The sequence below is a fragment of the Salvelinus alpinus genome, chromosome 26, assembly GCF_045679555.1.
Source record: "Salvelinus alpinus chromosome 26, SLU_Salpinus.1, whole genome shotgun sequence".
Lineage (NCBI taxonomy): Eukaryota > Metazoa > Chordata > Actinopteri > Salmoniformes > Salmonidae > Salvelinus > Salvelinus alpinus.
The window spans coordinates 21,495,035-21,509,713 of NC_092111.1; the positions used below are offsets into that span (position 1 = coordinate 21,495,035).

Consider the following 14,679-nt stretch of genomic DNA (forward strand, 5'->3'; position numbering starts at 1 on the left):
CCTGTGATTTATGACACACAGTGTCATTCTCATAAAGAGAAGCAGTGGAGGGGTTGAGAGAGATTATAACAGAACATCTGCTATTAGGGAGTTTCCTATACTTGTGCTGTATGACTAGATATTCCCTCTACTACTTTGTCTAACCTCTATATTCCCTTTACAGGGTTAATATTCTGTAGTATCTGGTTTAAGCTGCTATGGCAGAGGGTTGATCTAGTTGTAGCTATGGGGGTGTACTGTATCACCAACCAGAGCCGTGCTGTGTGACTGAGCCATCTGCTCTGCTCTCACCGCTATGAATCTCCAACCAGGAGAGAGACACTACCACCTCCTCTCACTACCACCTCTCATCCAGGGCTCTCTTGAAAAAGAGATTTCAATCTCAGTGTGACTTCGCTGGTAAAATAAAGGATAAATCAAATCCCTTCTCCTTTTAGCTAATCCTTGGTTACCTCAGTGTTTCCCTCTGTGAATCCCTCAGTCCTTAAGAGCCCTTAGTCAGGCTTAGTGTTGACCAAGCCTTAAAGTCCTGACTCACAGAACCGTGGCATTTCACCAGGCACGGAGTCAGAGTTGGAGAACAGCTCTCCAACTCTCCTCTCCCACGCTTGCTTGGCCGTCTCCACTCGCTGACACTGATTTCCAAGAGGAAGTTGTGCTGTACATGTAGGCTGGGGTGTCACATTGATTTGTTTTTGAAAAAGAGAGGGACTAAACCAGGGGTGGGGGCAAGATTCAGCCCGCGAGCCCATTCAATCCAGCCCACGGGAGGTAAAAAAAAAAAAAAAAAAAAGTGCATTTAGAATGGGTGAGTAGTGGTGCGCATATGAGTATGTCTGTGTGTGATTTGAGAGGCATGTGAGCATAGATTAGTTTTTTTTGTGTGTGTATACTGTACATGGGCCAGGTGTGTGAGAACTCTGTCACACAGAGGATTAGATAGTGATGGACTGGCTCCCTGGCCGGGGACGGCAGCAGTATAGCAGAGAGAGACTGAGCCTGCCAACACCTCATTCATGTCTTGGAACATCTCTGCACCGCAGTATTTCTGCCCTAGTTCAGCTCCATCAGTGATAATGTAAGCACTGGAGAGACTACAGTGGGCTGGGTAACCGCCCTCCAACGGCCCTGTTAGATGGGGGGCCTCCTCAACCACGTTGAGAAATACTTTTCTTCTCACGTCCAGTTTTATCACTGACACTGTCATGTTTCTGGATATGGAATATTCAAACATCTGTGAAACAAGTGTCTCTAAAACATCCATTTTGCAACATGTCTACACCACTGCAGACATCTATTTGTAAAGGCCTGTTTTGCTGAGAGAGCTGCCTGTTATCTGTTTTGCTGAGAGAGCTGCCTGTTACCTGTTTGCTGATCTGAGCCCAGGTTTCAAAGAGACAAATGTTAATAAGAGGATTCCCAATAATGTCCCGTCCTGTTGGTTTATTCTGTTTGGCTTGCAGCTGCTGAATGAGTTACCCAACTCTGGCCCCACACACACACACACACACACACACACACTGGCTGAAGAGCTCTGTCTGTCGTTGGATCTCATTTAATGTGTCAAGTATGGCCTCCAGGCCAATTCCTGGTGTTGAAAGCCCAAAACAGCCTGCAGTGCGTGCTCGTTTGTGTGTGTGCCAAAGGATTGGCCATGCACACACAGCACAGAGGGGTGCTCCAAACAGACTGTTTCCTGTGATGATTGAACGGGTGATAAAACCATGGGTCTCTTATCAGAGCTGGACTACATGCCTCTGAGACACACACACACACACACACACACACTGTTCCTCATATTATGACGCCACACCTATCCGATGACAGAGCACTATTAGTCACACATTCTACCTGGCTTGAAAGTTTCTCAATAGGAGAATGATTTGTCATTGATGACAGTTTGTAATGTTGTGTACAGGCCAGAGTGGCGTAGCCTGGGGGCCAGTCTCTATCATGCCAACAATTCCATAAGGCGTTGGCAAGCGAGCAGAAACAGACAGGCACCCAGGCTAAGGTAGGTGAGGATCGTGTTAATAGTGCCGTAATGATGTCATTGGGCTGGTCCTGGCTTGCCTGTGGAGGCTGTGAGAGGTAAGGCGTGCCAGGATAATGTACTCCTACCAGCCTATTGCTTCAGAGCTGTGGAATCCTCAGTGTACTGGTGAGTCAGTTTTAGTATTTGTAGTATTTGACTAGGATCCCCATTGCCTGCTGCTGACGCAGCCGTTACTCTCCCTGGAGTCCACACACAACATAAAACATGGCATGTAATACAGAACCTCATGGACCGTAACTCAAGGACCGAGCTACATTGATTTAAAATATGAATTCACACTTTCATACACGTAAGACTTAACAGTCCATTCTTAATAACATTACACACAGGCCAGCACGTACATACTCTTTAGTTAATCCTAAGTACCACCCAGTGGGTCTCTTGTGGTATAATGGTAACCTTGGTGGAGTTGTTCGTTTAAAAAAGGCACATAGACACACAGGATTGGTGCCGTTCACCCATTGAATGGAGTCCCATACATATGTTGCCTCAGCAACCGTGACAGCCTTGACTTTTTGTTATATTTTATTCACCTCCAGATATAGTGGGTTGCAGTGAAGTTAACTTAGTGGAGCTGAACAGAGTCAGAGCCATTCATGAAATGAAAAGGTTCCCGTACATAAAATACTGGACTTTCGTTATACGTTATAGTCACCACCAACTGTGAAGTGTGACTTGGTGGAGCTGCATAAAAAATGAAGAGACACACCGGGGAGGTGCCATTAATAAAGGAACCGGGTACATCAGTTTCTTCCAGCTAAAGCCTCCTCTAGCTAGCGTCATGTGGTAAAAAAGACAGAGACCTAAATCTAATATATCTCTGTTCTTTTCTCTCCACTGTTTCTCTTCGAGCCTGTTTGAGTTTAGTGCCATGGGAACATCTAATCTTTAACCCAAACACCAGATGCTCTCGGAATGGAGAGGACTAGATTGATTTATTTGATTATTATTTGGTCAGTAAGGAGAGGTTTTGTTAAAGCTAATTCTGCTGATTGCTTGAGTGATTTTGAGATGGCAGGAAGTTCCACGCAATCATGGCTCTATATAATACTATGCCTTGCATTGACCGCGTTTTTGCTTTTGGGACTGTGAAGAGACTTGATGGACGTCTCTTAGGGTACGACTGTCTGTCAGAACTGTATGTTAGCTGATTGAGTAGACAGTTTTGGAATTTAACACATTAATATTTCTTACAAGAACAAGAAGTGACACAGCCAACCTCTTCTCTATTCCTGGGTTGACTTCCCAGGGTTCTTTGTTTGTGCAGCACTGGCAGTAAAAGTCCCAAGTCCTTACTAAGGGTTCTGGATCTGAAGGTTGAGGGGAAAGAGAGAAAAGAGAGAGAGAGAGAGAGGGAGGATCTGATCTCTGAGCATCACTACCACTACATGCTAGCATGCCAGTTGAAGAAGAGGTAGTACTGAAGGTGCCAGACTTGTGGTTTACCATCTCATGAAGACGACATCACTTGATCAATGGTTAGCCATCTACTTTGACCTGCTTCCTCTCCTGGGCACTCGGCAGCAGGGTATGTGTGCAGCAGGAGTGCTATCTAGTTTTCAGACTTCATAGAAACATCCTCCATGGAGGATTAACCACATTGTATTGTACCTCCCTTTTTGAAGTTGCATGAAAGTGATCCTGTTTCTGTGATTCACTGCCAATAGAAACATAGCCTCTGCCTCATCCCTCCTCTGACTGGGTGTGTGTGTGGTATTCTATGTAGCTAGCTTACACCCACAGAAGCTTGGGCATTTTAAGGGGCTTCTCTTGACTTGTTTCATCTCGCGTGTGATTCCTCTCAACACTACAGTCTAAATCTCCACTAAGCCCAGCACCCACCAATTTGTTTACCTGTGCATTGCACATCCTTAAGTACTTAAAGTTTAAACGAGATTAGAGCGTGTGAGTGTCTGTGTTTACTCTGCATCGTTTGGCTTCAATAGTGAACATTATTCCAGAGGTTTCCTGATAAACTTGGCTGGGTCAGGATCCCAGAAGGGAAGAGTTGCTGGTGGGAACTCTACGCTTGTTTATCTTAGAGGAGGAGGGGAAGAAAGGAAGAATGAATAAAGCCTTATTTTTTCCATTTTTCTTCTCTCCAGGAACCACAAACTGAGATTTCACATAATTGTGGTGTCTTTTGTTTCCCAGTCGAGCCAGAGTGATGTGATGAAACCCAATGGAATGCATTGGTTGGGTAATGAACAACACACCCTCCGGGATCCATCCAGATCTGTTTGGAGGCCTGAAGACCTTGGGGTGATGAGGGCTATGCTATATTGTTTGTGTTATTGAAGGGACTGGGCTACCCAAGTCCCAGATGTGTTCGTGCTCCCCAGCCAACTTTAGTGCTCATTGCCACCGACCTTCATAGGAATTGGCTGAACAAATCTGGACCAGGCTAGGGCAGGCGTCTGTGTGGGTAATTAACAGATGTAGAGGGTACAAGAGGAGGAGACTAGGCAGGTGAGGCTAGCGCTTAGCATGCTAATGTCTGTCTGTGCCAGCCTAATGTCATATGACACAGCTGAGCCAACCAACCGTAGCAGAGAGGAGTGTGGCGGAAGCGGTCAGTGTTGGTTTCCTCTTCCATGTCTGTCTGTGAGGTCATTGTGGTCAGTCGCTTAGAGGCATGACTCACTCTGTTAAGGAGAGAGGGAGGTACAGAGCGGGAGCAAGCGAGCAGTGGGATAAGAGGGAAAGGGAGAGAGGGGGTAGGGAGAGCGAGAAGGAAGAGAGGAGGGAGTGATTAAAAGTCTGTTTGCAGATTCTTTCCTAGCTGTTTACTCAGCACTGATCCTTCTCCTACCATTAAACTGTTTAGTACCATCTCTAACTCATTCCAGACAGGGAGTGGTCCATGTCGGTTGTTTTATCCATTCAGCATTTCACACTAGCATCGTTCATGACACTGTAAAGGGTGCAGTCGGTTGAACAGCATGAATGAAACGTATTATAAAAAAAAATATGTAATGCCACTGTCAATGAATCGATGCTATGGTGGTGCCTAAGAAGATATCTGTAACCTGTTTTAGTTACAACAAGACAGACTAGAGGGGAGTGAGGGAGTGAGAGAGAGTAGGGAAGGAGAAAGTCCTACTCTGGTGATTAGAGGACCTGGTTGAGGTTTATGTATCTCCACCAGTAGCCAGCAGCAGCTGGGGTCAGAAGTCAGAGGTCAACAAAAGAGACGGGAGGATCTCAATGTGCCGTCTCGATTCCTGTGACAGAAGGTCACGGAGCTCAGGGACCGCAACACACACACACACACACACACACACAGTGTGAGCTGGAATGAACAGCTGCATTCTAGCAGGGTTTAATGGATGAGGAGGTCAACGTCTCACACACCGTAAAGAATCCTCTGGCCCACCAGCTCCAGGTGTCAGTGTCTGGCTAGGGTGGGGGGACAGACGTGTCATCACGCTGCCCTATAAAAAAGCTGTGTGCATTCCAGCGCTAACAATTGAGTGACTCTTGTCAACCGACTCTGTAGATTTATTGCCTGGACATTTATATTTTCAAGCCGTAAAAAAAAAAATATATATATATATATTTTCTTTTTTTACCTCATCCCATCGTTTTCCCTGCAGTTGGTAGTTAAGCTGTTCTTTGGCTGGAACATATACACAGTGGTTCACACATGCAACATATCAGGGCTTCTACGCTGACCTTTTTTTTTACAAGGAGCACGTGTGCACCTAAGTTGACAAATGTAGGCGCACGCAAATAAACATACTTGAGATACTAACCCTCACGTTTTTCTAGACGCACTGGTGCTCCTAAATTCACATTCCAGGTCGTACAGTCAAATATTTAGGCTGATATGCAACAAAAAAATAATGATCGTACTGTAGAGCTCTGCATATCATCAGTGTTTTCAAAACAAACTTAAGAACCCATCATGACCTGTCCTATGCTACAGAAAACGGGTGTTCTGGGTCAAGCATGGTTGTCTGAAGTAGGCATTTCATACTTGTGAATGTCATCTTTCAAATGAACAAAGTTGGCAATATTTTTCTTCAATTGTTAGGCCGTGCATTAGAGGTCGACAATTATGATTTTTCAACGCCAATACCGATTTATTGGAGGACCAAAAAAAATACATATATACTCAGCAAAAAAAGAAATGTCAACTGTGTTTATTTTCTGCAAACTTAACGTGTAAATATTTTTATGAACATAAGACTCAACAACTGAGACATAAACTGAACAAGTTTCACAGACATGTGATTAACAGAAATTGAATAATGTGTCCCTGAACAAAGGGGGGGGTCAAAATCAAAAGTAAGTCAGTATCTGGGTGTGGCCACCAGCTGCATTAAGTACTGCAGTGCGTCTCCTCCTCATGGACTGCACCAGATTTGCCAGTTCTTGCTGTGAGATGTTACCCCAAGCTTCCACCAATGCACCTGCAAGTTCTTGGACATTTCCGGGGGGAAATGGCCCTAGCCCTCACCCTCCGATCCAACCGGTCCCAGACGTGCTCAATGGGATTGAGATCCGGGCTCTTCGCTGGCCATGAACGAACACGGACATTCCTGTCTTGCAGGAAATCACGCACAGAACGAGCAGTGTGGCATTGTCATGCTGGAGGGTCATGTCAGGATGAGCCTGCAGGAAGGGTACCACATGAGGGAGGAGGATGTCTTCCCTGTAACGCACAGCGTTGAGATTGCCTGCAATGACAACAAGCTCAGTCCGATGATGCTGTGACACACCGCCCCAGACCATGACAGACCATGACAGACCCTCCACCTCCAAATCGATCCGATAAACACAAATCTGACCACCCCTGGTGAGACAAACTCGTGACCCGTCAGTGAAGAGCACTTTTTGCCAGTCCTGTCTGGTCCAGCGACGGTGGGTTTGTGCCCATAGGCGACGTCGTTGCTGGTGATGTCTCGTGAGGACCTGCCTTACAACAGGCCTACAAGCTCTCAGTTCAGCCTATTGCGGACAGTCTGAGCATTGATGGAGGGATTGTGCGTTCCTGGTGTAACTCGGGCAGTTGTTGTTGCCATCCTGTACATGTCCCGCAGGTGTGATGTTCGGATGTACCGATCCTGTGCAGGTGTTGTTACACGTGGTCTGCCACTGCGAGGACGGACAGCTGATCTTCCTATCTCCCTGTAGCGCTGTCTTAGGCATCTCACAGTACGGACATTAGAATTCATTGCCCTGGCAACATCTGCAGTCCTCATGCCTCCTTGCAGCATGCCTAAGGCACGTCTGTAAGCTGTTCGTGTCTTAATGACTGTTCAACAGGTGCATGTTCATTAATTGTTTATGGTTCATTGAACAAGCATGGAAATCACTGTTTAAACCCTTTACAATGAAGATCTGGATTTTTCAGAATTATCTTTGAAAGACAGGGTCCTGAAAAAGGGATGTTTCTTTTTTTGCTGAGTTTAGGAGATCGTCTGCATACATTGACACTTTGTGCTCTTCACCAGCTCGGTGGATTCCAGTGAATGATGGTGATAATTTTAAGGCCAAGGAAAGCGGGTCTATTGCAAGAGCAAAAAGGAGCAGGGACATAGGGCACCCTTGACGGGTTCCTCTGGAGAGGGGGAAGTATTTTGAAGGTTGAGTTGGTGTGTACTCTAGCCGTAGGAGCAGAATAGAGCACACGTATCCATGAGATGAAATTGGACCCAAAACTAAATCTTCCCAAAATCTTAAATAATCCTACTCCACCAATCCTTCTCCACATCAAGAGAAACAACAATTTGGGGGTGATAATGTTCAAAAGCTGTTGTACTTTGGAGAACAGTTGTCGCCTTTGATGAAACCCATTTGATCATCAGATATGACATCCTGAAGGCATGACAACCGGCATGCTAGAACCTAATAATTTAACATCAGTGTTCAAAATTGAAATGGGCAGATATTCACCGCACCGCGATCTTTATCTTTCTTAAGTATAAGTGAGATAGAGGCTTGGGTTAGCGTCGGCGGGGAGAGAGTCCTGTGATAACGAGTCAGTGAACATATCTAATAGTAATGGGGCGAGTTGATCTGAGAATGTTTTGTAAAAATTGACGGAGGAAGCCATCAGTGCCTGGGGCCTTGACATTTTGCATTAACTTTAGACCCTTTGTTATCTCATCAAGATGCAGAGGGTTGTCCAGAACTTTACTCATGTCCATATCAATGGATGGGATATCCCAAGTCATCTAAAAAGTTGTCCATAGCCGTATTATCTGATGGGGGTTCGGATTGGTGGAGGATAGAATAAAATGACATGAAAGTTGAATTAATATTAGAGGGATCACTTGTAGGATTACAGGAGGAGTCATATGCCTGACAGATAAGATGAGATGCTGACTGGCGTTTTAAGTTGGTATGCCAAAAGGCGGCTGGCCTTGTCACCATATTCGTAGTACGTCCCCTTTGTTTGTTGCAACAGAAACTCTGCTTCATCAGTGGAAAGCAGATTTAAATTGAGTTTTAAGTTTCTGCCTCTTTGCATATAATTCAGGTGATGGTGAAGTTGAAGATTGCCGGTCTATTGCCAGGATTGAGTCCACCAGTTCCTGATGTTTCAGTTTTCAATGTTTGACATAATGAGCATTGTAAGAAATGATCTTTCCCCGTAATACAGCTTTGAAAGTCTCCCAAAGAAGAGAATGGGAGGTGTCATCATTTTTATTTGTTTGAATGAATACATCTATGTTGGTCGAAATTAAGTTACAGAATTCTTTGTTCGACAATTCAACTGTTGTTTTTTTGCATTCGGAGTAAGTGCTAAGTCCAGAATGTGGAGAGAATGGTCCGAAATCACTATCGCTGAATATTCTGTAGTTTTAACTGAGGGGAGAAGGACTCTACCTTAAAAAAACTAAGTAGTTTCAATGAAAGTATACAAACGGACAATTTAGCATTTTGGATATGTACAATTAAGCTAGCGAACCGTGGGTCTAAACTCTTCAGCTAGTGCAACAATTAAACAAGAGTACAATTGGAAGAGAGGAGTGATAGTATTACACTCCAATGTCGTAATGGAGTCCAAGATCAAGTGAATGTAACGGAGGACCTGTCAGTGACCAACATCACCAATCATGGCCAACGTAAACCACAGTAGTTCAGAGTGTCCATAAAAATAAAGAGTAAAGAATACAATTTGGGGAAAAAGGTATATCAAGCTGACCCCAGTGAAAAATGTATATACACAAATATTGGTGGACAGGGTCGGTGTCTAACTAGCTAGTAACATTGGTATCCAAAATGACCTAAAGGCTGCCAAACTGCAATGTAGGCTATATATTAGTGGAGCAGCAAGTTCAAAGCCTTAGTAAAATGAAATATATCATAAGGCTGCACTTTTACCAGCAATTTTCTTTGATTTAAGAAACTAAACAATATCAAATGAAAGTTTTAAAGAGCAGTGAGACAGTATAGTATGTCATTGTCAACAACAGAAACAAGTTATCTGCTGCTTCAAACATACCTACTATAGCCAGCAGGCTTTAGCATAGGATTGTTTCACAGAAACGGATTTGATAGATGGCCATAGATGTATGTAGCCTAGTGTCCACACTGTCACTAGAACTAACGTTACTCACATAATACAGGCAGGTGAGAAATCATCCCAATTCAGGGATTCAATGTATTTCAGGCATTCAATGTATGCGCTGTCGGTAGGACTCGGCTTCTTCAGGAAAAAAGAAAAAAAAAGGACAGCGCCGTTGAAGGTGACACGGAGCCGGGCAGGCTACATCAGCCCAAAGCAGAGTCCCTTGTACAGAGTGGACTTGATGTCGTTGAAGGTGACACGGAGCCGGGCAGGATAAATCAGCCCAAAGCAGAGTCCCTTGTACAGAGTGGACTTGATGTCATTGGATGCGGCCCGTTTCTTTGCCAGGCTAGAACTGAAATCCTGGTAGAACTTGATCTTGTGGCCTTGGAAAGTGATGTCGCCATGTTCCCTTGCCCACCGAAGGACAAGCTCCTTTTCTTTGTATCGATGGAACCGCACTATGATGGGACGCGGTCGGCCGCCTAGGCGAGGTTTCGGTGCAAGGAGGTGGTGGGATTTATCAAGTTCAGGGTGATTGGGATAAGCCTCATCGCCCAAAATTTCCTTGAACAGCTCCACAATGAACTGGGTTGGATATCCTGTCTCAGAATCCTCTGGCAGTCCAATCACGTGGATATTCTGGCATTTTGAACGTGAAATCAAATCTTCCACTTGTAGCTGCAGAGACTTGTTGGCGGCGGCCACATCCTCAAGCCTGGTTTCCAGCGTAGTGAGTTGGTCGCTGTGGCCAGAGAGCCCGGCCTCAACTTCGGCCAGTGGGAGATGCCACAGAACCCCGGATCGTTTCCACGGTTGCCTGAATTGGATCCAGTGCAGCCGCCAGTGAGTTATTCAGCAATTCGGTGAGTTCTGCTGCCAAACTTTCACGCGATTTCGCCAGCTCTCTGACAAGGATCTCCAGTGTTATCGGGTTAGCCGTATCACCCAGAGTGGCTATTGAAGCCTTCAATGAAGGTGGAGTGGTAGCCATTTTAGCTGAAGCGTGTGACTAGTTTGCTCATGCCAACTTAGGTGCGCTCTATTACTGGGTAATTAAAATAACTTTTGAAGTCATGAAAATTATGAATTTAGGAGAAATTGAGGATTATTTACAAAAGTTGTCGGAGAAGAGACCTCGTGCGACTTATTTCTACATTGCTCAACAGGAAGCCCGAATTAGTCATATTTGAATAAGGTGCATGCATAGGGATGTCCACGTCGCCCAGAGATATGCCCATGCTATAGAGATACACCTAGCAGACTGAAACTTCACTGTTGTAGGCATAATACAGCTAGTGCTGTCTAGACTTGTGCTGGCAAACAAATCCATTACATTAGCTACCTAAAAGTGAAGTAAACTCAACTGAGGAGTAACAGAGACTTTAAACCTGAAAACGTGCAGGATACCTCTCCGGTTTCCCTGACTTACGTATTGTTTAATACTATGTTATGCTTGTTCGCGTAGCACTCCTCATAGGCCGCTGTACATTTTTTTTGTTAGTGACATGAAACTGACAACTCTGAAAGGTATTATTGTAGGTCAGAATTGCAACACAATATTTGTTAAAAATGTTATTCCATAATTTAAAAAAAGGGTGTATGTTCACATAGGGGGAGAGGAAGCCTTTAGCTAGGGCCCAGCGGGTGGGGTGGAGGTAGAGCAGCCGTAACCCAGCCTCAGGTCTAAACCACAGGCATTCTACGTGCTTTCTAAGTGGAAGGTGATGGCTCAGTTTAGCTGCTGAGGTTAAACTCAAATGTGCTGCTCTTTGAGAAACTATGGGCTGCTGGCTGGGCTGGCCTTCTCAAACTGGTCCTACAGCAATGAAGTATGTCATTAAGTAAACAAAAGGATGGTAAGGCTGTTTATATCACCAAGTACATCCCTGTGTGTGTGTGTGTGTGTGTGTGTGTGTGTGTGTGTGTGTGTGTGTGTGTGTGTGTGTGTGTGTGTGTGTGAAAAGAAAATGAGGTATAGTAGTGTTTTATGTTGGTCTGTGTACAACTGCTGAAGCAGAGCTTGCTTACTGTACACAGAGCTGCTTTAACACACACACAATGCCTTCCATTGTGATCTGAGTGGAACACTGCAGGCCTTCATATGGTTCCTCCTGATTAAATCATTGAAGTGCAGCTCATCTGCTAATCACAAGGTTTGGTCTGGACCGCCTGCTGGTTAAAGCTCTCTGGTCAGCTAAGAGGCCACTCTGCAATCTGCTATGTACACCCTGTATTGGACACTCCAGGTAGGCAGCCAAATATTACTAGAGCTCTCTCTGGGTCTAAGGTCAAATATCGTCTAAGACCCTGATGATGGATTCATCCACAGTCTGCCTGGCTGTCAACCCTCAACAAGTGTATCTCTATCTGTGATTTATATTTGGCAAAACCACATTTCTTGTCACCTGGGCTTTTGTAGTTTGATGGTTAGCTAACTTCTCCAAACAGATACTTTCTAGATAAAGATGAAAGGACTGTGTCAGACCCCCTAACCAAGCCCCTGAATCTGAGCCCATCTCCTCAACAGAGGAGTGCTCGGAGGTGGCGAGACTGCAAACTGTCATGATTAGCATAAATTAGCGCAAGTTAAACACACACTATGGTGCAACGCATCGGAGGATTATTTTTTCAATACGTCTGTTTGTACATGTCCCTATTCAAATTAACCGTAAATGGAGAGAAATTGATGTCATGGTGTTTTTTTTATAGTTCACCATGATTCTGTGCTGAATTTCTACATGTCTTTGTTCTAATTATTTAGTGTTCTCTACAATCGCAGGTGGAGCAGTCCAAGGTGCTGGTAAAGGAAGGAGGAGTTCAGCTGCTTCTCACCATCGTTGACACCCCAGGGTTCGGGGACGCTGTCGACAACAGTAACTGGTACGTCTGACTAGCTAGCTGGCTGACCTTCTGATCTGCTTGCTGACTGGCTAGCCTAGCCTGCCCTATATCTCTATCTGAATGTGTATATTCTACATTAAATATAGAGTAATTGAGTAATGTCTGTGCTCTGCTCTCCTATAAAGCTGGCAGCCAGTTATCGATCACATCGACAGTAAGTTTGAGGATTACCTCAACTCAGAGTCCCGGGTCAACAGACGGCAGATGCCTGACAACAGAGTGCACTGCTGCCTCTACTTCATTGCCCCCTCTGGACACGGGTAGGTACTGCAGCTGGAATGGTGCCATTCTTGAAACACTATGGTAGTTTAAATTTAGTCCCTGCCGCTTCTCAAACTGTGAATAATTCTTCTCCACGGGAAGAGAAGTGTTTTCCTCCTCTCATTTGAGATTGAACATGTTCTTGATGCTCTTGACCGTTCCCTATCAGGGCAGACTAGACGGGGTATTGGTCACGGGAACAAATCAGTAGTACAACTAATGTGTAGCCTAAGACTGTTTACATAATGCTAGCTGGTCATCCACCCTCCTGGCCCTGGTGAGGTGTACAGCTGTCAGTCTTCATTTAGGCCTAGCTGCCCCCCCCCCCTTTACTGGGGCTGCTGAGACGCACACTGGGACAACATTTAGGTATCTCTCTTCTCCTGGGTTCACTTTGTTGGAGGCTGTTTCTCATCACTGTATCTCCTGTCTGTCCTCTGCTCCACACAGCTGGCCCTGCTGTTGCATCTCTGTGGGCTGCGCTGTGCTCCCCATAAACAAAGGGTGATTTGACAGGCCTGTGCTCTCTCATTTGGATGCTGGTGTTCCTCACTGTCTTGGCCCAAAGTGTGCCTATATCTCTGACCAAGTCCTTGTTCTGGTCTCTATTGTGCCTGGCTGGCTGGAAACAGTCTGTGGTCATCCAAGAGGACTAGCACCGTATGGCTCCATTGATAGTTAACATCTGTCTCTTCCTCTGTGTCCCCACGGGACTCACAGCACATTACCAGCACAGCTGGACTGAGGGCAGTGTGGGTGGGTGGGTGTGTAGGCAGGCCGTGCGGGGGTGTGTAGGCAGGCCGTGCGGGGGTGGGTGGGTGTGTAGGCAGGCCGTGCGGGGGTGGGTGGGTGTGTAGGCAGGCCGTGCGGGGGTGGGTGGGTGTGTAGGCAGGCCGTGCGGGGGTGGGTGGGTGTGTAGGCAGGCAGGCAGGCCGTGCGGGGGTGGGTGGGTGTGTAGGCAGGCCGTGCGGGGGTGGGTGGGTGTGTAGGCAGGCCGTGCGGGGGTGGGTGGGTGGGTGTGTAGGCAAGCCGTGCGGGGGTGGGTGGGTGTGTAGGCAGGCCGTGCGGGGGTGGGTGGGTGTGTAGGCAGGCCGTGCGGGGGTGGGTGGGTGGGTGTGTAGGCAGGCCGTGCGGGGGTGGGTGGGTGGGGGTGTAGGCAGGCAGGCAGGCCATGCGGGGGTGGGTGGGTGTGTAGGCAGGCAGGCAGGCCGTGCGGGGGTGGGTGGGTGTGCAGGCAGGCAGGCCGTGCGGGGGTGGGTGGGTGGGTAGTGCAGGCAGGCAGGCCGTGCGGGGGTGGGTGGGTGTGTAGGCAGGCAGGCCGTGCGGGGGTGGGTGGGTGGGTGTAGGCAGGCAGGCCGTGCGGGGGTGGGTGGGTGGGTGTGTAGGCAGGCCGTGCGGGGGTGGGTGGGTGTGTAGGCAGGCCGTGCGGGGGTGGGTGGGTGTGTAGGCAGGCCGTGCGGGGGTGGGTGGGTGGGTGTGTAGGCAGGCAGTGCAGGCCATGCGGTGGGTGGGTGGGTGTGTAGGCAGGCAGGCCGTGCGGGGGTGGGTGGGTGGGTGTGTAGGCAGGCCGTGCGGGGGTGGGTGGGTGGGTGTAGGCAGGCAGGCCGGCCGTGCGGGGGTGGGTGGGTGGGTGTGTAGGCAGGCAGGCAGGCCATGCGGGGGTGGGTGGGTGTGTAGGCAGGCAGGCCGTGCGGGGGTGGGTGGGTGTGCAGGCAGGCAGGCCGTGCGGGGGTGGGTGGGTGTGTAGGCAGGCAGGCCGTGCGGGGGTGGGTGGGTGTGTAGGCAGGCAGGCCGTGTGTGTGTGTGTAGGCAGGCCGTGTGTGTGTGTAGGCAGGCCGTGTGTGTGTGTAGGCAGGCCGGCCGTGTGTGTAGGCAGGCCGGCCGTGTGTGTGTGTGTTTGCACAAACTGATCTTTCAAAATGGAGACTGAAACAAA

General features: G+C 47.3%; 1 protein-coding gene across 3 annotated transcripts in view; it reads left to right on the forward strand.

Annotated features, from left to right (window-relative positions):
• Nucleotides 1-14,679, forward strand: part of LOC139554915 (septin-7-like) — a 49,215-nt gene that overhangs the window by 19,692 nt on the left and 14,844 nt on the right. For all 3 annotated transcript variants that reach the window (XM_071368188.1, XM_071368186.1, XM_071368187.1), the window contains 2 exons: nt 12,361-12,461; nt 12,608-12,742. In XM_071368188.1, coding sequence (XP_071224289.1) covers nt 12,361-12,461; nt 12,608-12,742 — 236 coding nt within the window. The remainder of the gene's footprint in view (nt 1-12,360; nt 12,462-12,607; nt 12,743-14,679) is intronic.